The sequence below is a fragment of the Erithacus rubecula genome (assembly GCF_903797595.1).
Source record: "Erithacus rubecula genome assembly, chromosome: 22".
In the NCBI taxonomy this organism is placed as follows: Eukaryota; Metazoa; Chordata; class Aves; order Passeriformes; family Muscicapidae; genus Erithacus; species Erithacus rubecula.
Window position 1 is genome coordinate 7,179,304 of NC_136674.1, and position 25,253 is coordinate 7,204,556.

General features: G+C 42.1%; 1 protein-coding gene and 1 long non-coding RNA gene across 5 annotated transcripts; both read right to left on the reverse strand.

The window, feature by feature from the left end:
- Positions 1 to 274: 274 nt before the first annotated feature.
- Positions 275 to 25,181, reverse strand: UBE2G1 (ubiquitin conjugating enzyme E2 G1). 4 transcript variants are annotated; one of them, XR_013776672.1, is made up of 7 exons: positions 23,694 to 23,760; positions 10,327 to 10,429; positions 7,515 to 7,612; positions 6,270 to 6,448; positions 3,011 to 3,134; positions 1,042 to 1,077; positions 275 to 921 (listed from the first exon to the last, which is right to left on the reverse strand). XR_013776672.1 is itself a non-coding variant. In XM_079325165.1 (6 exons), exons 1-5 carry the CDS (start codon positions 24,923 to 24,925, stop codon positions 3,048 to 3,050), a joined length of 513 nt encoding a protein of 170 aa, XP_079181291.1. In that variant the 5' UTR covers positions 24,926 to 25,181; the 3' UTR covers positions 275 to 921; positions 3,011 to 3,047. The 4 variants fall into 4 exon arrangements, 3 of the variants coding, with proteins under 3 accessions (XP_079181291.1, XP_079181290.1, XP_079181292.1); XM_079325165.1 differs by lacking the exons at positions 1,042 to 1,077; positions 23,694 to 23,760 and adding an exon at positions 24,880 to 25,181; XM_079325164.1 differs by lacking the exon at positions 1,042 to 1,077.
- LOC306811454 lies at positions 17,466 to 22,801 on the reverse strand. Its single transcript, XR_013776673.1, has 2 exons — positions 22,215 to 22,801; positions 17,466 to 20,866 (listed from the first exon to the last, which is right to left on the reverse strand). It is a non-coding gene; the product is annotated as an uncharacterized lncRNA (long non-coding RNA).
- Positions 25,182 to 25,253: the final 72 nt, after the last annotated feature.

Below are 25,253 nucleotides of genomic sequence, written 5' to 3' on the forward strand. Positions count from 1 at the left end.
ACAGGCAATGAAAAAGGCAAACCAAAAATTTCACCCATAAAAAGCAGCTCATTTTTATCTTGGACTAACTTAGTCAACCAAACTTCCAAGTGAAAGCACTCAAGTCCTTGGAAGTTAAAAATCCATCAGGCTGCTCAAGGGTGCTCCATGGCCAGTTTTATTGCTATACCAAATTCAAGAAGGATGAATAATTGGGTTTTAAAAAGGGGTGTGAAGAAAAAAAAAAAAAAAGCACCTTTGAGACTACAAAGGTCATAAAAGAAGACACAAGTAATTGATAGCAAATCCTTTCAGGGTTTAATTAGGAAAATTTTAAGTTCTGATGGGGGAAATAAAAGGGACCACATTTAAAAAAAAAAAAAAAAAAAAAAGAGAGAGATACTAAACTTTAATAAGCAAGAAATTTTAATTAAGCCTCGGTGGGTCAAAGGAAAAATTAAAGTGGGAGGGGAAAAAAAACAAAACCAAAAAAAAACAACTTAGTATCCTAATTGGTTTTGACATGCTTCACAAGTTGCTGTTTGTTTTTGTTTTTTTAACTCAGGAAACAATGAATAGGGAGAGAAAAAAACCTGCTAAAATCTTTAGAATTTACACAATTCTATCCCTAACTACAGACAGCATTATTTGGTACAATGTGTATTTGTGGATGTACATGAACAGTATATATATTATCCGGATCATGTTGTGCTATGTACACATCTTTACAATTCTTCCTGAAGGTTAAAGCAGTTCATTAGATTTCAAAATGCGTAATCATCTTGTGTTGGCACTTGTTAGGCTCTTGTCAGCATTGATAACTGGCATGTTTTATTGCAGCCCAGTTCCAGCCAGTGTTTGCCAACTTGTAACAACTGAAGTCCAGCAATAGGTGGGTAGAGTGCAGGAAAAAAAACAGTGCCATGTTTCTCAATTGGAGACCTGTAAAGAAATCACAGGTGTTAAAATAAAACCCCTCCTCTTCCTCAATTATTTTCAAGATGTTAATTAGTTTTTCAAGCTCAAGAAGATAACTAACACTTGTTCAAGAGCTTCACATACCTCTGAACAGAAGATGGATACATCCAAACTCATCACCTGAGAAAGACTGGAGTTAGTTGAGCACACTGTGTATCCAAGCTCAATTATCAGACTTGCTGGCTCCTGTAACTTGTGTTGCTTGTTGAGTGCACAGTGTGTAAAGTTTTGATTATTCACACATAGGGCTAAACACTGCAGGTTTCTCACTGGAAAGTCTGTGCATTACTTCCTGGGAATGGTAGGTACAAATGGACAGCAGTGCTCAGCAAGCACTGACACCACAGCCCCCAGTCACACTGGGCTGGTTTGAAACCAGCTGTGGCCCCTTCTCATCCAATTCCCTGCCCAGCACTCACTTGGGAGGAGTCACCAGACTTAGAAAAGCTTTTGCCTTCCAAAAAAGCAACACAGCCAATTACTTAAAATATTTGTCAAGAGCATTGTTTCACTATAGCTAAGTTCAACATGGCAACAGAGCTGAGGTTAGTTAAGGATACTCTGGAGTGTTACTCACAGTTACTCCCTTTCTCCAAGACAGGAAAAAAAAAGTCAGTTGCATTAACAATTCTTGCACTCCAGTCACAGGCAGTTGTACAAGACTTTCTGTTCCTTTGTTTAGTCTTTTGATCAATATTAAGCATTTTTCATGCTTAATCCATATTGGAGAAAGTTCCTTTCAATCAAAGCATTTCTGCAATAAGGACTGCAGAATGAATTTGTCACAGATGGAGGGAGCCCTTCCCCAACCCCCCCAATGTTTCCAAAGGGTAAGAAAGGAACTCTCTCTTGTACAACTGTGATTAAAAAAATTACCCAGCAGAAGAATGCAGTGAGCTGCTCTGGTCTGTACAACCTCTCTGAACTGCATACAGTGCCATATTTCTGTCCCTGTGAGTTATGTATGCTGTAGATAACCAGTAAATATGGATTTGGGGTATGCCAGCCAAATGGGTCAGAGCAGTTTATTTGTCAAACCAATCATTAAGAAAAGGCAGCTTCAACATGAAGCTCTGTTCTGCTTTGAAAAGCAAGAGTGGGAAATTATTAGCTCATGGAGGAAGTTTTTCCTTGGCATACCCAAGATAAATCCCTGGCCTTTGGTCACTTTAAGGGCCATGCTTTATTACAGAGCTTTCTACGAGAGGTTATTAAAAAAAAAAGTCCCATTAAAACTGAGATGGGATTGTGTAAATCAGAGTATCTTGAGTCAGAAGCTCTTTAACAGGGTGGCAAAAAATGCAACTATCACATCAGCCACTCTCAGGTCAAAACTTGTCCAAGCTCTCAGATATGCCACAGTTCAGTTTCCAAGTAGAACACAGCTGTTTTTATGAAGCTGTCCCCAAGCCTTCCTCACTAAAGATGTTTTTTAAGCTGCTGAAGAGAACACTACCTTTCTTGATATTATTGACAGGTAATATCTCAATTTGATGCTTTCTGCTGTGCCAGGAGACTTTTTGTTAAAACATTCCTATAGATACCTGAAACAAACCCTTCTCAGTGGTTCCTGACAACCTCACTGAAGTCTCATTTAACTCCTATGTGCAACATGCCACCAGCATCTGCAAGAAAATCCACAACTCCTGAGATAACAAGACTTTTAAGATGCTTTTAAGATTCTAGTAAGTGTTCTTCACAATAATGAATATCAAGGAATTATCACCCCCTTCTATTACAGCTCCAGTAACCTCTAAGTGCCATTAATAAAGCAGGATGAATTCTGATAAAGAGAAGTTCAACTTCTGAACAGCATAAAACACAAGAGTACAAGAGAATTCCCCAATTTTGGCAGAATGGGCTGTCAAGTGCACTTAAATTCTTTTAGTCTTTAATACTGCATACAGCCAAAGAGCTCCACTGAGATCATGCAGCTGAGAAGAATGGTTTGGGGGTTTCTTTTTGCTTTTGAGGGGGAGAAAAATAGTTCAGCAACACTTAAGCAGGAAATCCTCAACTCAGGTAACTGACTTGTCTTGAGAAGGATACTTACCCTGAAAAAAGTGAAGCTACTAGCTGCTGAATAAGTGTCACTCAAAAGCAGTTTCTTGGCTTTTTCTTACACAGCGGGCAACTTTTCTTTTAAATTCTCCATTTCTGTCTTCTCTCCATTCTTTCTGTAATTGAATAGACAGCTTTCAGATGTCAGTCCTACAACAAGGAGTTGTACAAGTTCTAGGAAGACTCTTGGTGTTTATGTTTTCAGACATTAGCCATCTAGTCAATACCTAAATTTGCTTACAATCATTGAGCTACTTACTGAAAACCTGTGATATTCAGAACTTTTGAAAGTTTGCTCTGGGTTTCTGTGTCAGCTGCTCACAAGACAACGAGGATGTGATTTTCCCCTTGGATTTTAGACACTCTCCAAGACTAACCTGGTGGCTTACCAGTATTTCACATTGTCTGTGCTAAAATCAATTTGCTTCAGCCTGCAAAGTAGCAGCAAACTCAACCTGTAGACCACAAGCTGTTATGTGTTAGAGACAGTGTCTTTAACTGCAGTGGTGAAAAAGGCACACAGGTACTCTAGAGCCAGCAGTTACTCTGAGATTTTTTTTTAAAGACCATTTCAGTTTCCTTCAATCTAGTCAGGACACTCCAGGACAGAAATACAGAAGTCACAGTATGCAGAAGAGGCACAGCAGTGTCCTTCAAAAGCAAACACCTCCTAGTTAGACATGGCTGTAAGATATTGGCTCTGTGAGAAAGACCTTAGGAGAATACTCAGCTCACCTACAGGGCTGTGACAGGGATCTGATTTCAGAACTGCAGAGATGAAGAGCCAAGATAAAGATGAGCAGGAAGATAAGTAAGAGGGAAGTCTGAACCCAGAGATGCACACATCAAGGTATCACAAAAACCTACATGAGCAAGTGCAGCCAGGTTTGTTTTGTGCCAGGCTCACAGTGAGCTCAGATGAAAGCACAGGAGCATCAGCTGTGGTTAAGATTGATGTGCTGGGTACTGCCTTCCAACCAGAAGTAGTGGGGAAAACAAAGAACCCCTTATTTCATGAAGTTCTGCAGTTCTTAGTTTCTGATACAAGCGATATATTCTTAATGCAGGGGTGAGGGAAGGGGTTGAAAATCCCCACATTGTTCCACCTGAGTCCATCTAGCACAGAACACATTTTCACTCCCACTTGGGGTGAAGGCTGTAATACATCTGAGTGATAAATGGCAAACCCTAACACCCATCACCTCCAAGCTCACTTAAACCATCAGCACATTGGAGAGCCCAGCATGTCTTAACCTTCCTATGAAAGCACAAGTAAGGCTACTAATTAGTTTGTTCTTTTTCAGCAATTCATGCAGCAAACATTTGGATCCTTGGACTGGGACACAGGACAGTTACACAAGATGGCTTAAGGCCAAGAAAAGCATTGAATTTGTGCCCTCTGAGCTTCAGAGCCTTAGTTTTTGTTTCTACTTTTTATATTTCTAGTTCTATGAATTTCAGAATTTAATAGCAAGCAGAGTTTCCAATCTGACAGCTCAATCTCCAAAAATCTAATTTTAGGTCATGAACTCTTCTATTTGCTTTTCAAAATATCTATTCAGATTCCTGACCCTCATTTTTCTCCCACTCCAAGAGACAGTACTCCAACATGCATAGTTCATTTTTCCTGGAAGCAGGTATATCCCTGCTCTTATAATCCTGTGAACTGCCTGTAGCACTTTATTGATAAGACTCACTTAAAAGCAGAAACTAATAACAGCAGACAAAGTATCTTATAGTAACTCCCAAATTTTATTGCTGTAGTAAACACAGAAGCTGCTGATTATTATCCTGATAAGTATGTTTTCTGCTAATATCAAGAGATATACAGTCCAGTAGGAGAAGCCAACTGCTCAAGCAGCACTTGAAAAGTTCCTTAAAACATGTAATGCTGCAGGCAGAAAAATAGTTTCTAGCACTTGAAGTGATGCCTCACTGCTATCTTCACAGTCAGATTTGCATTTTTTTGTTCTTTCATGCTGGGCTAGAAAAAGCTGTTTTCATTTCTGACATTTGCCCTAAAGCAAATTAATTTTCTGCCAAGGAAAAATACAATAAAAAACCCACTCCTGAGGTAGTTGTCAGAGTGGGGCACAATACAAAAAGTCTGATGTCAGGAAGGTGACAAGCACAGCTAAAAGTATGTGCTTTCTCCAGGGTTAGGTCAGCTACAGTCAACATACATGAGTTTGTTAATTGAGGAATTCTAACTGCACTTTTAGTATTTCATTAATAACTTGCTCCTCTCAGTGCTCTCAGCAGGAAATGTCCATATTTCCTGGGTGTCTGTTTCCACCTCTAACACCACACAAAAAGGTTAAATGAGGAAGTTGTTCACTACAACTTTTTGTTTTCTGTTTTCTTCCCATTAAATTTGTTCCACATGTCTGTTCTCATGATGACTTTTCAGCAGAGCTCAACCACCTTTGAAAATACAACATAGCAGATCAAAGGCTCCAGGAAACTACTAAACTCCCACCCATTTTGGGAAGCTATAGTTTGGCTGACAGAGCAGGTTAACATTCCTTTACAAAACTCTGCATCTCACAATTCCCATCTCCTTCTTCCTCACTCCCACAGTTAAACTTCTCTTTTGTGAGAAGACACTCACTGCTCAACTGCTGAACTGCAATTTAAGGGCATGTCAGTGTTATGTCAGATGAGCAGGGGCCTGAAGTCTGCCCTTCTATGCCCTTCCAGAACTGAGACTTTTCTCTCTCTCCCCACCACAAACATTTCTCAGTCTCACTGCTATATTCTGCTCTAACAGAGCTCTTCTGGAGAGCTGATAGCTGTGTTTACACACACACAGCACAGGCCATGCTCCACAACACTGCTGCATCAAACACTTGCATCTCACACCTGCAGATTCACTCTGGTCTCTGACTATAAATCAGACCTTTTCTCCTCACTGCTGAGCCAGTCAGTCTAGTCTGGGACAACCCTCTCTGTTGAGTTGAAGATGAGATGCCCAGTAAAGCCTTGGAGTATCTTCTCAGAGCAGAGACCTACACAGTCAAACCTGATGCTCTAATCCATGCGACAGGAAGACTGTTCTAGAGAAGTGAAAAAAACTTCCCAAGACTAATTAGTAGTTCCATCTGACAACATGACTGCTTTTCCCAACACAATGGCAGCCTTAGCCTGTGACAAAGGTTCTTCCCAAAGCTAGTGTTTGCTAAACTAGAAACAGAACTGGCATTGCAAGGTTTCTACATTGAAGCCAATTGGCAGACCAAGGAAAGTCTTACCGCTGCATCAACATTAGCAGGAGAATCACCATTGGGATCTGCCAGCATAGAAATAACACTAATCATGATAGTTTCCACTGTGTGAATGGGAAGCCAGCGTTCCTCAGGTTTCTCATAGCCATATTTGTCTTCTCCAGGCTCATGAAGAATTGAAATGCAGACATCACCGTTCTTGTCAACTACAAAATAGAACAAGGCATATTTCAGTCATGAACAACATGCTGGCATTGCTTCAGGACACTCATGGAACTGTTCCTCTTCATTCCAGCTAGTCTGAAACACGCTAGTGAAAACACTTTATAAAGAGGGAAAGTAATTAACTATTGGAGAACTTAAACTGTAATAAACAGGGCTTGGTGGAAGTCTGAATGTGCCTGGATCTGACAGGGAGGGCACTGGGGAAGCAGGACTCAGTCTAACATCATGCTGCAATTCTCAAGACTATTTATTTAGACAGGCTTCCACTACAGCTTTTTCTGTTAAGTTCAGCAAACTTGAGAGTGACTTTTTTCCACAGCAACAGCATCAGCTGGATATTAATGGAACATACTGAAATATGATTTAAACTGCTGGAATTAGAAAGTGCCTGACAAGTACTCTGATATTTCCAGAGCTGAACTGACACAGCATTAAAATATTCCTTGTCCTTTTGATGGGAGCACTGTCTCCTCCCACCTTTCAACATCCAGTTTCTGAAGCTGAAGAACATTTCTCTTCCCCAATAAAACCATCTTCCATTTTATTTTACTTTCCCATCCAATCTCCACCAGTCCATAGGTAAGTGAGACATTAAAAGTCTCCTTTAGAGGGACTAAAAGATTTTCCTTGCTTTACTGGATGAGGACAACCTTGGGCCTTCTATATTGAACTGCCAAGTCAGTAAAAGCAAGATGAAATATTTGTAGGTATAACAAAAGACAGCTATAGAAATCAAGTTTCTCTTGAGACTAGAATTTTGCACTTAGGAAAAAAATTAAGAAAAAAATCCCTGAACAATTACCAAGAATGCAAGAACCTACTCAGAATAGCTTCTGAAAATACTGTATTTTATGCTCTCAGAGTAGTGCTGCTCTGAGAGCATAAAATACTCAAAGTATTTTCATACTCTGCCACTGTTATTACTTCTCTATTAAGATGGCAAAGTAAAAGCAGAGTTTCATATTTCTAACATGAACAGAAATATCTGTCTTCACTGCATTTTAGTTCTGAACTGTAAAAAGAAATTGAAACTTTGACATTTCTTACCATTCGGATGCCAGATTTCTGTGATGAATTTCATTTTTGGCGGCCTCAGTGGGTAGTCTTTTGGAAAAGTAAGATGAGCCTTGAAAACACCACCTTCACTGGGGAATCAAAAATATCTTAGTAGAGTTTCTTGTAAGCTTCAGCTGAAGATTGGAACTTACTGATGTTCTAAGTTTACACCTCACACAACTTAACATTGTGTTAGTAATTAACTGTATCAACACTTCCATATGCAATGTTAAGAGTTTCTACATTGAGAAGATTCTTTCACAAGATACTGCTAGTTCCCCAACATGATCTTTTTTAGAACTAGGATGATGTTCCAGAGGGGAAAAACCATGGAGGTGGGGGGGGGGGGGGGGGGGAAATTAAAAAAACTGCCAAGGAATTTACCATCTGGAATCACAACTTACATTTTTTCCTCCCAGTACATTTATTACCAGGAAAAAAAAAAGGTATTGCCAATAACTGCCTTTCAAGTCCAGCTCAGCAGACACCCATTTTCCTCTGTTAAGAGACTTCAGTCCTAATTTTGTGATCTCAGTCTCCAGCAGTGAGCCCCAGGGAAAAACTGCAGAAAGCTCTGGCTGTGTCTAGAGCATTAAATGTAAAAAGACTTCCAATGCCACCTTTTCAACACTAAGCTAAAGTGACTCAGGCATGACAGTGAGGTGTTCTGCATTAGTTACCCACTCAACTGGAAAACAATAATAAACAAGAGACATCTAGGTTTTATGTGGAGTTACAGGCCAGGAATAGTACCTTTTGAAAAATAGGGAGGCCTGTATTAGATGGAAAGGTTTATGGATGGAATACTTTGCTAATGTCAATAATATAACATTTGTCCTGCTACTGTCATTTCTTCTAACTGAAGGTTGGAACAAAATTTGAAATTGCAATTGCAAAGGCAGAACACAAACTGCAACATAAACATCCAAAGAAGATGGCATGAGATGCACAGTGTGACAAGCTACTCTTCAGCAGCCAACAGACAAAAGAACTGGTGAACACAAAACTGTTCAGTGCAATTCTTTTTCTGTATTTGTAAAGGAGTAGGAGTCTCTGAAGTGCACTGACTACTGAGAAAAATAACATGTTTTACCACCACTAACCACAGAGGTGCAATTCCAGCGGTGTCTCAAAAAAACACCAAAACCCCAAAGAAACAAACCAAAAAATAACCCCAAAAAACACTGTCTTTAAGTAACTTGGCTCTTTGAAGCAGCTGAGGGGATTTGAACCCACAGCATTTATTTTTCAGAAGTTTTAGAAAAAGCAGGCAGTTTCCAAAGAATCCTTCATCCCAGGAGAGGTAAGAATTCCAGAAACACTATTTTAACATCCATAATGTCAAGACAAAGGAGAGCTAGATTGCTTTTGTTGATAGTCCCAAACCAGTCCAACCCCTTTTTTTTTCCAAACAAAAAGTCCTCCTTTCCATTTTTAAAGAAGCAGATCCTGAAGCTACTAGGCTGTAGTAGGCACCCATGGTTGCCCCATATCAACTGCATATAAACACAGGTATTAAAGTGGTATACATTAGATATCAGTTAATGAAAGACAGTTGTCAGTTAAGGGAGATCAATGCCATGTTTAGCACTATTCCTGATGAAAGTGTTTCTGTCAGTAGAGTAATGCACCAAGTCTAATTTTTTTTTCAAGTAAACTCAGAATAAATGAAGTGGGACCAGGAATGAGACTGATGTCTGAAAATTGTTTAAGGTAAATTACTATATATGATCATCCTTATCAAACAGCCCAGGGATGAAGGATTCAGTGTAATACTACCCTGAAAAACAGCAAATGGGGACTAGAACAAAAGAGTTTCTTACCTAAAAGCTAAAAAAAAAAAAAAAAAAAAAAACCAACTCAGGACCCTATAAAAGTGGAGTTAAAAACCACTATTGCAACTTTTAACACCTAAGATGACAATTAATTAGAACCAGCATTTCTTTATTGACAGTATTTATAAAATAGCCATGAGAATATATCAGTACCACAAGACTGTTCAGAAAAGGTCAACAGAAGCTGGAGAAACCATCTCATGCAAGACATGAGAACCACAGTGCAGTGAGCAAAAGCCAAGCAATTTGATTACTGGGTTTAAATACTTATTCCAAGTCTACTGACAGACATACAGAACTTTATGCTGCAACCAAAAGTGACCTCAAGTAAATGTCACTAGGCTTTTTGTATCAGTAGTTTAGCACTGCAACAGCTTAATGAAGAGAACAGAGTTCATCTTCAGGAGTACACTTTAAACTGACCTCTCCTGGGCACAGAACCTTTTCCCAGAAACTGGAGTAGATGATACCCCCAAAGTACTCCAGGTCGCACTTGAAAGTTCTCCCATCTCAAACTGACAGGATTTGAAGGTAATTCTATGGACTGCTGCTGTTTCCTCCAACTACATCCCAGTTGAATTGCATACTTTCCTACCTTCCCAAGCAGGAAGTTGTAATGATTTAACATTGCACTATCAGCTGAACTACAGCCTCCCAGCAGCAACAGCAAACAGTGGATGTTATCTGCCTTACTTACATGTGAAAGAAAACAGAAACTGCCTCTAAGTGTACCTATTCTCTTTCTTTTCCATACAAGTACAAAGAGATCAGTGTTGCCTTTTCCCAAGGGAGCAAAGCAGTTTAGAACTTCTACATGGCAAATCCAGCTATTTACACGTATTCTGCTAGCAACAGAAGAGCATTACCTAATTTAGCACAAAGGTTTTGGTGAGCTTCTATTCAGTAGGAGCAAACTAGAACTAGTAAATCAAGTTCACTTAGGTTTTTGTATAAGTATCAGTACTTACTATAGTGTATCTGGAGGACCAATAATAAGGACTTCCCATCGGTAAAGATCATTGTCATCTATTAAGCCCGCTGAAAAGCCTTCCACTGGATTTTTGTTGAGCTCTGTGTAGGAAAAAGAATTTAAGAGTAACTTGAGGTGTCTATAATACACATCTGCTGGTTTTGCTCCTGTGTCCATACGTGACCAAAAACCCCACATTTGGCACACGGACCTATGGCCTGAGTGGGTCACTCAGCCCCTCACCACAGACACTTCTGCCAGAGCTGGGACCATGCCTGACCCCAAAACTCTTAAGTGCAACATGAGCAGAAGGGCCAGAACAATACACAGCTATGCAACATGGTCTCCTAAACTAGATCCCAAGTATTTAAGTAAAGAAACAGGCTTTCTAATAATAAAAAAATCTTTACAAGAACCCCAAGGAACCAGCTTAAACTAAAGTCTGTCTTTAACTCTAGAAAACATTAACAGAACACCAAAGTCACATTATGTTTTTATTTAAAAGTAACATTCTACTTTAACATTATTTTCTCAGACTCTGAAAGCATTTGAGACCTGTGCCAGTGAATTCTGGAGACAATGATTTATTATATTTTGAACTAGTACAAGAGAACATAGAAGATAAGCTGCTATGCTGTTCAGGTATTTTATTTCTTCCTTTTGCTTCACAGTTTTTTCCATCAATGATAAGCAATAGAACATTCTAAATGCAGTATGAATTATGTTATAGGCTACTTCATATAGTTACTGCCAGATAGAGGCTTCTCTGGAAATAGCTACACACAAGTCATAGCTAGGTCTAGACTCCACTGAACTTCTGTTTTCAGCCTGCTCCAGGAACAGAAACTGTAAGATTTGGAATCAAACATTTCAAATGAGTTTTGCCTACAGTGCAGTGGTGGGGGTAGGAAGGTGATTATATCTATTAACTGACAACTTCAGGTCAGAAATTATATTAAATGCCATATTTATGCCAAATTTGAATTCTTCATCCAGCATTTCCAACAGTACATACAAAGTCTTGATAGACCTTGGGTACTTAGCATAAAGGAAGGGGGAAAGAAATTAACTCCTTCAACTGGTGAGTAATTTCCAGATTAAATTAAGAAGGACAGTTACTGTGGAGAAAAAAACAAAACAAAGGAAAAAAAATTAAAAAACCAACCATACTTATTTTATAACCCGTCAGACTCTATGCAGTCCTCATTATTCTGTTTCACAGAACAGTTTGTCTACATATTTCTGTTTTGTAAACCTAAAAGTTGCAAGACTTGAATTCAGAGGGCCTTATAATGCCCTCAGGTACACTCAGGGGAACTTCAAGTGGGAACCTTATACCTTTCTGGAAAAAGCTGCCATTAAGTCCAAACTGATTTACCCATAAGTTTGTACTCATTGGTGGCCAGCTAAGCTCTGAATCATTTGAAGTGTGGCTGAAAAAGGCAAGAAGAATCAACTCCTCCTACACAGAGGAGTCTATGTCCACACTGAGAAAACAAAGTGCTCAGTTCATGTGGAGGACCAAGGTTCAAAAGAGGGCAGCAACATCAACTTTGGTAATTACTAATTTAGTCAAACTTATCCACAAAGATGACTCAATTCTAAAATCCCAAGGAACACAGTGAAAGGGGTTTTCCTAGGAGCTACTCAGAAGGGTGTAATCAGGAAGTGAGGTGAGCCATCCAGTCCACAAGGTACAAGACAAAGATTTGGGTACTGAGCCCAACCATGTTTTTTCCAGACAATGCCTGAAAGAAAAGGCAGCATCACAGGCTCTATAACCAAGACACAAACCTCAAACCCAAAAGCTACAGCATGGCCATGCCTCATCTAAGCAAATCAGTTTTCAGACTCTGGCATGTATGAAACTTTGGAAACAGCTGCACAAGCTTGAGTAACTAATCTTGGCTGAAAGGGCAGATAACCTAGGTGAGTATCTCACACTAAAAGAGAGCTTCACCACTCCCTCACCACCTCCTTAAGAAAAACATTTCTTCAGCATGGTCTATTAAAAGTTCCACCACATCAGTAGCTGAATATAACCTGCTTTTTCAAGCAGGATTTCATTTTAAAATAATTACCTATTGCTTGTGAAAAAAGCCATCTCAGCTCAGGACATTTACATCATCCTTTCAGATATTATTAGTACTGCAATACAGAACACCCACCATAGTAACTACAGAAGTCAGAATGCAAATACTAGGTTTCACTATCTCACCCAAGACTTTCAAACTTGAATTTAAGCCTGTGAAACCCAAGTCCCACCATTTCTGCATTTTCACAGAGACAAAAGGATTTGTGCAGAGTTCTGTGTGAACTGTTGTAACTCAAACTGCTCACTTTTAGCTTCTTTATTGTTTGCAAGTTATCACTGCTCACTGATAAGACTTTAAAGGCTGCCAGAACTTAAGATGGAAAAAATTCAGAATGTTTCTCTCTATTTAAATATGCCACATTATTTCCAAAGCAAATATACACATTTTTTTCTCTATTTCTTAATGTGTGCTATTTCAATTTCTTTCTGCATCTGTCTCAGCCTCAAACAACTTTTATTCCTAAGTAGTTCAAAACATTTTGCATGTATTTATTCCCAAAGAAAGAAAACTCTTACACTCCTAACTCACACCGAGGACCATGTAGGACTATATTGCAAGAGAACTTGTGAGGAGGAATAAGATTCCTGGGTGCCAGCTTCTTTAACATAGAACATCTGTAAACTGTATGAAAGGGACAATCATTAACAAAATCTTCAGTTAAAGCAGTTTGCTTAGTGGATGTTGACTATAAAGCTAATGAGCACATTACTTCTTTTACAGGAGGTGGCATCAGTCTCAGCTTGTGAAAAGGTTATTTTCCTTCCATGACAGCAGTATTGAAGCACATCTCAAACAGCTGCTGATTGAAGAAATACTCTGAGGAAAAACAATGAATATAAGCTCATACACCTTCTCCACAAGAGGCATGCAGAATTACCAACAGCAATTTAAAAACGAGCTCTTCTATCCAGATTATTTATGTTAAACCAAACAACATGGCTGGCAGGCAGACAAAAAAGGAAGTCTCAGGAAAGTTCTGCACTGAGACATGAAAAGCATCATCCTTGGCTGCTTTACCATGGATAGCCAATAGCTGCTACTCATTAAGACCTGCAAAGGCCAAGGCCCAAGGTTTGTTTGGCTTTGTTTTTTTTCCCTGGATATAGTCAGTGCTGTGTATCAGGAAAGTTAACCAGTGGAACCACCTGTCTCTTGCCTCTCTCTTCACTAGCTGAGCCTCACAGTAGTGAAATCCATGCACCAAAATCCCAAAGGAATAGAGATGCAGGCAGGGCACGAAAGGAACACACACACACGGCTCAGTGACACAGGGCTGCTGCCAGGCCGGTGTCACTGTCACTGCCCAGCCACCCAGTGACACCGACTGCACCCGGGGCAGGGGACACCTGCTCCCTGCGCCTGCCAGTCCCCACCCACCACAGCACTTAACTGCTTGCAGCCTGGACACCAGCTCCCTACAAAAATAAAGCAAAGGATTCAGCTCCCAACAAGCTCAGTGCAGGTCCCCTACAAAGCCCTGCTGAAGAACTGCCCTGGAAGTCCTGGAAAAGCAGAGAAGCCAGACACTCCTATGAAGAATTGGATTCTTCCATATTGTTTTTCTTTTCAAAGCTTTACTTTGAGATTTCTTGTTCAGCTAAAGATATGCTGTACTTTTTAAATATACATGAGAACATTAACATATTTCCATCATGTCCATATCTAACTAAATGCCATTTACTTGCAGCTACTATATATTGAAGTCTGGTTTAGCATTTGTGACAATATTTATTTGCATTTCTGATTATTTAATATAATAGGGATCCTTTAACCCAGCAAAAGAAAAAGAAATCCAAAACATTCTTACCCTGAGTCTAGAAGCAGTTTCAGGTAGAGTCCTGTGCAGACCAAGCAGCAGCTGACAGCCAAAGCAGCACACACCTGGACAGCTGCCAAGCAGCAACATACTTGGAACAGAATCCAGTGTCTGCTTATAAATTAGACATTCAGTTCCTTTAATCCCAGTCCTGAACCTGGGATTAAATCCAATACCTGATTTGGGAGGTGAGAAAGACTAAAGGCCCATAATCCAACAGAGTTGTTTAAATCCAGAACAGATTTTAAAGCTCCATGGCTCCCTTTCCACATGATCTGCCACATAACACACTGTCTCCCTTTAGCTCTTACTAAAGCAGAACTAAGTTACCATGGCCTTAAACTTGAGCCAACACAGTACCATGGGCTGCACTTCCAGTTTCAGTGTTTAGTTTACATCAAGCTACTGATGTTCCCACACTCACTGAAACTGCCTTTATATAAGCCAAGAGACTTCACCAATCCCAGAGCAAAACAGCATCAACAAAAATGACTAAGCAGAACGAGCCCCATAGCTCCATGGAACAGCTATGTATGGCATCCAAACTTTTCAGCCTGATGTCTCACCCAGCCAGCCACTGCATATGAACTCTTTGAGCATTTTAAGCACATTACAGTACAAAGTTTTCAAAAATATGAGCTCCTGTATTTTTTCAATAGCAGCCTCTTTAGTAAGTTACACGGTGTTTGAGTTTTGTGCAGCCAGTGGATAGAAAAACAACAGACAAACAGACAAGGGAGCCCAAGTCCTGGCTAAGGCTTCTGGATAAACCATCTAGCTGGCTTACACAGCTCTTAGAGCAAACAGGCCATAGCAGCACTTTCCATCTGCTGCACCTTAGACTTGCATTGTCTTCCTTGCTTTTTGGGAGGCTCAGCACCAGTTCAGGAGCTTCTAACAACTGTTCACACTGAAAACCCCCATTCTAGACTCTTCTTCTCTGTACCCCACACTGTGACTTCAATATAGTCCTATTACTTCACTGAGGGCAGTTAGGATTTCCAAAACTTTGCTGCCTGCAGGACCCAGCTGTACATCTCAGACTTTAGAGAACTAGGGCTGAGATTATGATAAAGTAACATGTTCTTTATGTGGAGATGTATTCCCCAAGCTCTCAATTTAATCTGCTTTCATCATGTTCTGTCTTGCTCCACAAGTTCATCCAAGAAGTTCAGACAAAATGCAGCACAAAATATGCACACACTCCTGATAGCCACTGTGGGAGTGACAAACAGAAAACACTTAGAACAGATTAAGGTCTGAAGGACACTGAAATTATTTTGAAGGGAGACTAAAGTAGTAAAGACAAACCTGTCTTAAGCAGAGACTCTACCAACCAATTCAAGCAATTTCAGTAGAAGCCATAGGTTTGACTTTAGCCTGGCAACTAATGTCCAGTGCTCCACACATCACTCCTTCTTAATAAGGGCAGCATTTCAGACTTCTAGAAATCAAATTCTGAGCTCAGAAGATTTGTAAGAAAGGTTGTACAATTAGCACTAACAGGCAAGCTGCATCTCAGAACAGTGCTATGCACCTTTGTGTACTGCTTCACTTGCCATGGCCTCAGCTATACCTGTGAAACCTTCCTTAGATTTGCACACTGAAGCAGATTTTGAAAGGACAGAGGACAAGGTTGGAGGTTTCTTGTTTGATTTTTGGTTTAATTCCTAGTCAAATTCCTAGCCATGACACAGCTCGGCTTTGCAAACAAGTGGAGAATAGCACTAGCACAAAGTTCCTAAAACTGCCACTACAGGTATGAGGATTAAGGTACCAGAGAAAATTGAATAAATACAGATCAGAATGATTTCATAAGTAAGATATCACATTATTCTAGAATTAAGCTAAAAACTGAGTTTCTTGATTCTGCATATTCTGTAGCTCCATGGTCACAGAAGTCATGGCACACCTGGGGACAGACAATTGCAAGGTCAGGTTAGCTATGTAGTGGAAAAAACTGAGTCCTACAGAGGCTTGCAGATATTTGGTACTGCCTTGGCTCTTATGGAGGTCCCCATAATCCCTTAAATCCATGGAGGCGAAATCAGCAGACACTGTCAATGCTCCTTTAGATTCCTCTCCCACAAAACCAGCTCTCAGTGTCACCTAGAGCACAGATACCCAGCCAGTGATCTAACCTGGCAGCCCAGTTTACCCAGCCCACTGTCTGCTCCCATGCACCATCTCACCTGAGTCCTAAAGTCACAACATATTTTGAGACATTTCCTTTCTGCAGCAGTCCTCATACATGGACCCTTCTCTGTACACACACTCAATCCAGTCCCTTTCCACCATCCCACACTACAGAAGGAAGGTCTGCTTCCCCCTCCCTCAATGCATTTGCCATTAAGCAAATATGTAAACTCAATAACTTAATTTACTGTGCACCACATTGTGCCTACTAAGCCCACAAATCTTTTCTTTCAAAACAAATGTGGTGTTCAAATTACTTTCCTATCTGAATCACTGGAAATATAAAACATACTCATCTGATGAAAAGCTTTGAAAGCCATAGCATTGTTTGGAAAGTTATGCTACCAGAATTAAGGTTCTCAGCAGTAAGTCCAGAATGTATGTTCAAGTTACCATCAGTCATGTAATTTTCCTAGAAAGCAAGACAAAATGTTTCCTGAACAGCTTTCTTTGACAAGACTGCTAGAAGCATGCTGTGTATCCCATCAGACCAGAATCCAGCACAGTTGACCACCCAGGTTAAAATGGAGAATGAGTAAGGTCTATTAAAAGACCACAACAAAACCATACTCAGTAAGTTCTGAATTTTGAGGGGAAGTGTTATGAGGAAGGGAAAAGCAAGGATAGTAAAAAGAATTGGAAGAACCCCGATTTGGAAATTCACATGTAAAAGGAAGCAATTATGTCACCAGGGAATATTCAGTGCTTTGCCCACAGAGTCACCTGCAGCAAGAGCCACATTCACCTACCACACTCTGTAACAGAAATGCCACCTCCACTTTGTCCTCCATGTCTGATGCCTGCTTCCACTCTTAAGAGTTAGACAAGCATTCAATGGGTATCTGCAAGTGCCTGTATTTGAGATGGTCATCCTCAGCTGCATTCAAGAGATTTTATCAGGTAAGTAGTTTCAGAGACACCATAATTATGTCATCCCAAGGCAGGTGTCAAAAAGAGGTCAGATGATTCACACTCTACACACACTTATTTCTCTCACCACCAAAGGACACTACAAGTTTCAGATGCCTACAGCACACAACTGCTGGAATTTGGCAGGACAGGTGTCATCCTAGGTGTCACTCATGTAGCTGAGTTTATCATAGACAGGAGAAGCTGATTAACTTCTTGAAAGGTAATTACCAACACACTAAAGATAAGGGAAAAAAGTTCCATCCAAGTATCTTCTGAGCAGTCACATACACATTAATCATGGAACAGCACTGCTGCATAGAGCCAAGGGCTCTGGGATGTGTATGGTTCATAGACAAAAACAGGACACCATTAGAAATCCACTGAAAAGTCTCTATGGCATGCCTATGCCACAGGGAGATGTTAACATCTGAAGGAGATGTTAACATCTAAGTTATTGTGCAAGCCAAGAACAATTTTCCAGCTTGTTTTCTCTCCTGCTTATAATATGAATAACAGGTTTGCATATCCTAATTTGAGCCACATTGTTATTTAGAATGGTTTTAAGACATTTCTTTAAATGACTCCTGACAGCACCATCTTCTAGAGCAGCACCAAATGCCAGCCAGCTAAAAAAACAGCCAGCTTGACCTATGAGGTGTATGATGACAGCACAGAAATACATTTCCCTTAACAATCCATACACAGAGAGACTGTAAGTGAAAACCTTTACAGAGGGTGTATCAAAAAGTCTTTATCATTATTCTAAACTCATACAAAAACTACTAGCATTTCTGTCCGGGAGAGCAGTTATTTTTGTGGGACCCCATTTCAATTAGATTGCTATACTTAGTGTTCTTACAAGGTCTGGATATCTGATCTCTGCTCCAGCTGATATGCCTTGGACTTGAGAGTAGGAAAGAAAAGCAAGTATGAGCATTTACATTTTAGGGTGGCCTAAAGCTCAAGCCTGTTAGAGACTGTAAGTGAAAGATCTCATCAAGACCAGACACTGACAGATATGCACACATCACTGAAAAGTGAAGCACAGAGCAGATGCAGCTTGGTGAGAGCAAAGGCCTGCATGTGAAGTGTTGTCCTGACTCTGTTCCCACATACTGGAACAAAAAGTGGACAGGAGAGTTTCAGGAGTCACATGCCCCCCTCCTCACACAAGCCACCTGCTCTCCTTTTTCCAGGCACCCAAGTCTGCACAATGATTTTAGTATTTGGTTAGTTCTTGCTTTCAGAACAGCAGCCACCTTTCAGACCAGTTCCACTTCATTAGAACCCCATCTCTATGCTGGGAACAAACTGCTGTATTTTACATCAAAAGGTTGATTAAACACACTACAGGAAGAAAATTCAGCAGAATGCCTACGTGAGGCAAACAAGTTTCATCTACAAAAGTCACTTATTTTCAAACTGTTTAACATAGGGCTTTGGGGGAACTAAAAACCAACTTGTACCAAACACAGAAGGGACCAAGTAACCCTATATTAATTGGATATGGATATTGTTCCAAGTCTGTCTTGCATTAAAAAGAAATCTCAACGATGTACAGAAAAGTTAAAGCAGAATCAGCTATAATTACATATTGTTTCATCTGAAGACCATTCACTCCACTTCATTTATCCCTATCAGTTTCTCTTAAACAAATACATAGAGAGAGCAGATCAAGAAACCCTTAGTTTGCAGCAAATAACTACAAATACTGAAGTGGGAATCAGTATCAATGACACAAGTTAAGACATTTTAGTTGGTTTTGCATGATTTAACATGTCCAAATGAAGCTCTTACCAACAAAGCATAAATTCTGATAGAAGTATTTTCTCAAATGGTATATTAATTTTGCTCCTTACTTCAGAGGATCTCCGGCAATGTTCTCCCATTGCACTGTTCTCAAACAAAACAGGAATAAATCACTCTACTGCCTTTGGTGTAACTTACAATGCCTTGTTTGGGGGGAGTAGAGCAGGAAAGAACTCGGAGTTCATGGTAAGTCTGGTTCTTTCCCTGAAAGATTAGTAAGCTGACCTAGGCAGAGCCAAGGCAGTGACTCCTTGATGAAGCAGGTTATTTCTTCATCCTGTTTGAGCAAGTGGTTGAGTCATCAAGCCCTCCCATTCTGTAGTTTAGCTAAACCTCACTTTCCAAAACTGCCAGCACTCCTGAAATTTTGCTGGTGGCTGCTGTTATAAATACTCTTTTCTTTCAGGACTCAAAGTTCAGATGATTTCTACAAGAGAAGCATGTGGAAAACTAACACGTAGCAGGCAAAGTTTGCCATTAGTCACATTTATCATGCTATTTACAGTGCAACAAATTCAGGCTGCTTGTGCTGTTGTAGTGACTGAAGTCTAAGCAAGGCCTGTGTTTTAGCAATGATATTGTCTATAAAGTCAGCTTGAGAAAGGGAGCTTTGATAATTCTGTCAGCACAGCCTCACAAGAAACAGGATTATCTCATCTGCTGTAACAGCCCTACACTGCCAGGGGTTTAAGGTGACTGCTACACACATGCTGTACCTAAGTACCACAAAAAGCATCACACAAAAAAATTTAAGGTTCTCTAAAAACATGAGTCTTCTAAAAAAAATATGCAGGGATGTTTAGAACTTCAGGACCACTTAAAAATGCTAAGTTTTACATGTGTAGAACCTTGGAGCCCTATTTATTTAGAATATTACTGTCCATATGAACAGACCTTCACAACGAGGAGGAAACAGGTCAAATACAAATAGTATCAAATTAATATTTCACATCAGTGCCACTCAAATGACTACCATAGACAAACTTGCTGTAATCCAGGGCTCAACTGTAAACAAAGGTATTTTATACATCAGCCACCCCAGAAATAATGTATCTCAGCATTGATGAATAAAGTGATCTTCACTCTGCAATTCCCTCTGTTCACTACTCAAATAGGTTTTTTTATAAAGTAAGTCCTAATTGACAAAAATTCAACTAGCTCAACATTACACAGCAAGATTCTTCCACAGAAGAAAGTAAAAAACTGTTTAACTGTCACATTAAGTATTTAATACAGTTTTCCAACTTGTTAGTTTTTAATTTGACATTCCTGCTTTGAAATAGAAGCTGTATACACTTTAAACTGAAATAATGCCATGTTTCTCATGTTCAAGAAAAGCATTAGTGTGGCTTTTTCTGTATCCTAAGTTGGAGATTACTTAGAAGCCAGCTCAACTTGAGCCAACAAAGGCATGGTTATTCCCATTTCCAATGCTCCCTGTTTATGTTAAAGAGGACTCGCACTTCTAGTTCCACTGTGTGCTACTGATTTAACTGCATCCTCCCTATGTGATTTTGCTGGTTGAACTAGACAAGTCTGCCTACTCTGAAGTCCCTGTGTCAGCAAGAATTTGGCAGAAAGATGAAATAAAAGTATTCAGAGACATACCTCAGTCTGTAAAAGCTTTGGGCTTGACAGCTGTGGAAACTGAAGAAAAGCTTTACACCCTGTTGTCTGCATTTCTTTTTAAAGAGCATAAAGTTTTGGGGCTGTAAAAAGAACAGTTTATCCTTTACCAGCTCCCCTGAGGGGTGAACTCTTCTAACCCACTGCTACACCAATCTACATACTTGCCATAGACTTTTTTTAAGTTCAGGGGAACTTTTTTTCTCTTAGTTTTTCCTGAACTCTGCCTGAAAGAAATGGACATGGCCTCTACTTTACATTATTATCAAGCCACAAAGTGCCCCTCTCCCAAATAAAAAAAAAAAAAAGAGAAAAAAACCAAATATGTCAGAATTTTAAGATATTTCCAAAAGCTGCTACAGCTTACAAGTTAGTTGATTTTAGAGGGAACAGCATTTAATTTTAGATATCCATAGATATGTGATCTTCCAGCTCTACCTAGGCTACCCTTTTTAAATGGCTTTGCTTTTAAGAGATCCCAACATATCACTTCCTAAAGATTTCAAGTTAAAAAAAAGCAACCCCAAAAAACTCAAAAATATAAAAACTACCCTAAGTTTTTACTACCTTGAATCCTTCTTGTGCTTAAATGGGGTGAGCACACGTAAATATAAAAACAGCTACTATGCTTAGTCCCTAAGGATCCAGCTCAGTATTTCATTAGCAAAGGCACTGTGAAGCCACTTAGAATTTAGATTAAAAAATAACCCACATGTAACTTGAAGTTATATTTTGTGACTGTCATTGAATGTCCCTTCTCTCTGAGCATTATCAGCATCCAGAACATGCCACTGAAGCACAGAAGCATGTTGTACACAGTGCTGTGGTACCAGCTCCCTGCTCAAGTTACAAGCCAGCTTGCTTTAAAAAAAAAAAAAAAAAAAAAAAAAAAAAAAAAAAGCTGCCTTCATACACTCATTGGAGCAACTTCAGGTTATGTTGTCAAGTTTTGCTCTGTTGTTGCTTGGTAAGACCTGTTGTTTTACATCTCACTGACAACCAGCAGCCTCATCAGCTGACCTATACTTTGACAAAGTACTCAGGAATTAAAACAGCTCATTAAAGTGCTCTGTGCCAGACACCTTCTTTCCCCATAATTAAGAACCAAAGCACACGGGGGACCAAACAGGTAGCCACTCTGAGAACTTCTGTTTAACATTCCTCCCTCCTCCTGCCATTGTTTTCTTCTGGGCATTTAAAAAGATACCCAGGGTCTCATCATTAAAGTATTTTTATACTCCTCAACTGCACCACCATTGTACAAGTTTCAGATTCTCACTTCAATTTCTCTTCATTTCTGGACTTCTTTCTTCAACTTCAGATCTCTTGTCATTACTGAAGCACAAGTGAGTGATCTAATGCAATTTAAAGTACTTAAGTCAGCTAACTCATATCCAAAACCTAACCACCAGGTACAACCTCATGACTCACCACACTTGATATTGGGAAAAACGGCATGAAGCAGAGACTGAATATCAGTCCCACCAGGGCAAATACCACCAGAGTGGTGACTTTTGGTGTGAGGTAGAAGAAACAGTGTAGGCATTAACGAAGGGACAGGTTGGAGCAGGTGAGACTTGGAAGACAGTCAGCAGCAGGGAAGGAAGATCATGAAGCTCAGCCTCTGCACTACAATTTCAAGCAGCCTGACACCAGAAAAACCAGTATCAGTCCAGCTCAGTTCAGATGTCACATAGAAGATAGTTTCTTCCATATGTGATAAGTTTCTCAGGTCAGTTATCCCACATAGGACTTTTGAAGAGTTCAGGACTCTTCTTCAAAGCTCACCATATTTCATGCACACTCCAAGTCACTTCTAATACAGTTTCAATTTCTTTTAGCACATGTAAAGGGATACCAAAAGTATTGATTTTACTTAAAACACAAAACCCCCACAATATCTTCATGGTGCAAGAAAATGGCTGCAGTTAGTAGAGTTGAATCAGTAATAACTAGAAAAGCTCACCAGTACACATAAAGCCTTCAGATAAGAAAGAGCAGAAAAATACACAGAAGTTAACCCCAAATATACTTACATATCCAACCAATCTGCTTACACAAGGTCTTAAGATCTCATAAGACCAAAAAAAAAAAAAAATACACCACAGAAGCTGAATACTTATTATCAAGAGACTTCAGCTATAATGTTCAACTTTCTTTTGTGGAGCACAATTAGTAGATTAAAAGAGAAATTCCAGACAGCCGAAGCATTCTAGGTTAGCAAAACCTTTTTAAAAATGAAGTTAGAAAGCTGCTATTCTACACTGTTGTTTTCCTTAAGGGATCATATACAGGAGAGAGAAGCTTCACGTCACACTAAGTATGGAGCTCCCGCAGTAAGCCCATACCGAGGCGTTATTAGCTTATCTGAAAGTGCAGACACCTCACTGAGTGCCACTAATAACTTCAGCAGTTACCAGCGCATTAACAGGTGCGTGCTGATGTTCAGGACTAAGGCCACAGTATGCGATTTTTAGCCACAGTATGAGATTTTTTTTTTAAAATTTTAAGAGCTTCACCTTAAAGGGGTAAAACCTTCTGTGCTAGTAGTTAACAATATTGAAGTTTCTCAAACTGATCATCAACCAAAGCCAGAAAACAGTACTGGAGATGCACAAACACACCATCCTGTTCGCTATACCCGGTTATGCAACCTCATCTCTTTACTGCTAACAATGCTGCTTTCCACCCTTAGGCTTCCAACGACATTAACTGAAATCTCGGGCCAAAATCCTCCTCCGGGAATTCCTGTGCCACCCAGTGACCCTGTCCCTTTGTACGGCTACTCGGCCAACTCCAGACAGCGCTGGAATTGCCCGACTTTAGGTACACCTGGCACACGTTTCCTGAAGTGTGTACGAAGCTATTTTTACGTAAGGGACGAAAAAGGCGACCCAATTCTCCCAAGACCCGTGTGCTTCCTTGAGTGGATCGCCCAGCAGGCAGAGGATGCGGCGAACATGTGCAAGTGGGGGAGGGAGGGAGGAAGGGAGCGCTGCCGGCTCGTTTCCCTTTAAGTGTGGCAGCGCACACATGGAGCCGCATTGTGCGGCTCCGCGCATGCGGGGCCCCTCGGCGGGGCCGGGCCGGGCCAGCTCGGCCGCCCGCCCGGGGACAAAGGGAGGGGGCGCGGCGACACCGAGCCCGTCTGACACCCCGCTGACACCCCGCTCCCCTCGGCCGCCAGCCCGGGCGCAGCACCCAGGCCGCGTCCGTCCCCCAGCCCGCTCCCCAACTCCTCCTCCCCCGCGCCCGTCCCCGCCCTCTCGCCCCCGGCGGACCCCCCCGCCCCTCCCCGCGGGTCCCCCCGCAGCGCTCCCACCCGCTCCCCCGCCCGCAGCCGCTGCTGCCCGGTCATCTCCCCCCCGCCGGTGCTTGCGGAGCCCCCGGCGCTTCTCCTGACAACAAAGGGGCCAGCGGCCTCCCCCTCCCGAGCACGGGAGGTGAGGGGGAGCCGGCGAGGGGAGGCGGGACGAGGGGACCGCAGGTCCCCGCGAGAAGGGGTGCGAGTGCGTGGAGTCAGCCTGGGCCTGGAGTGCCTCATTCCGGGGGTGGGGGAACAATCCTCCTTCTTCCCGGCGCCTCACAAACACCCCCCAACATCAGCCCACACGAATCCCCCGCGCTGCGGGACGAGCTCCGGCTCGGTTTTCCCCCTGCCTCAGGGAGACGGGACCGCAAGGGGAGGGGAGCAGGAGTCCTCCAGGCTCGGTACCGGGGGGCTGGGGGCCCGACGAGCGCGGCCGGCGCCACCCCGCGCTGCCCCGGCGGGACGGGGGCAGCCGAGGGGACGCTCCCCCACCGTGCCGGTCCCGCTCCCCTCCCCCGGCTCCCCTGGCAGCAATCGCCGGTCGGGCTCCCCCTCCCCCGCTCGGCCTAGTTCCCTCGGCTCCCGGCTGGGCACAGCACGGCGAGGGGGGGCCGTAATCTCCCCTTCCCCCCTCACACACACACGCACGCCCGCCCCCTCCCCGAGCCGGCGCCCCTTCCTTCCCCCGCTGCGGGCCGCGGCCCCTCCGAGGCCGCCCGGCCGCTGCTCCCCCGCGGCGGATCACCCGCCGCCCTCCCTTCCTTCCTCCGCCGCCGGCCCAGATACCTGCTAGTTGTCTCCGCAGTAGCAAGGCGGACTGGAGCTCCGTCATTCTCCCCCGCTCTGCCCGGGGAGGGAGTCCCAGCGGCGGCGGGGACGGCGCGGCTCCTGGCGCTGCGAGAGGTGGCGGCGAGCGTCCCTCAGCCCGTCCGCTCCGCGCCCGCCGGGGGTCTGGCTCGGCGCCGGCCGCCACAGCACGCAGGGTCCCGGGCAGGGCAGCGCGGCCGTGGCTCCGAGCCGCCCTCCGCCTCCTGCTCCGAGCCCTCAGCGCCGCCACCTCCCGCTCCCCCCGCCAGGAATTTCACCGCACTCGGGGCCGCGCAGGCGCACCCGGGCCGGCCGCCGGCCCTTCCGCGCCGCCATCTTGAGAGCGGCTGAGG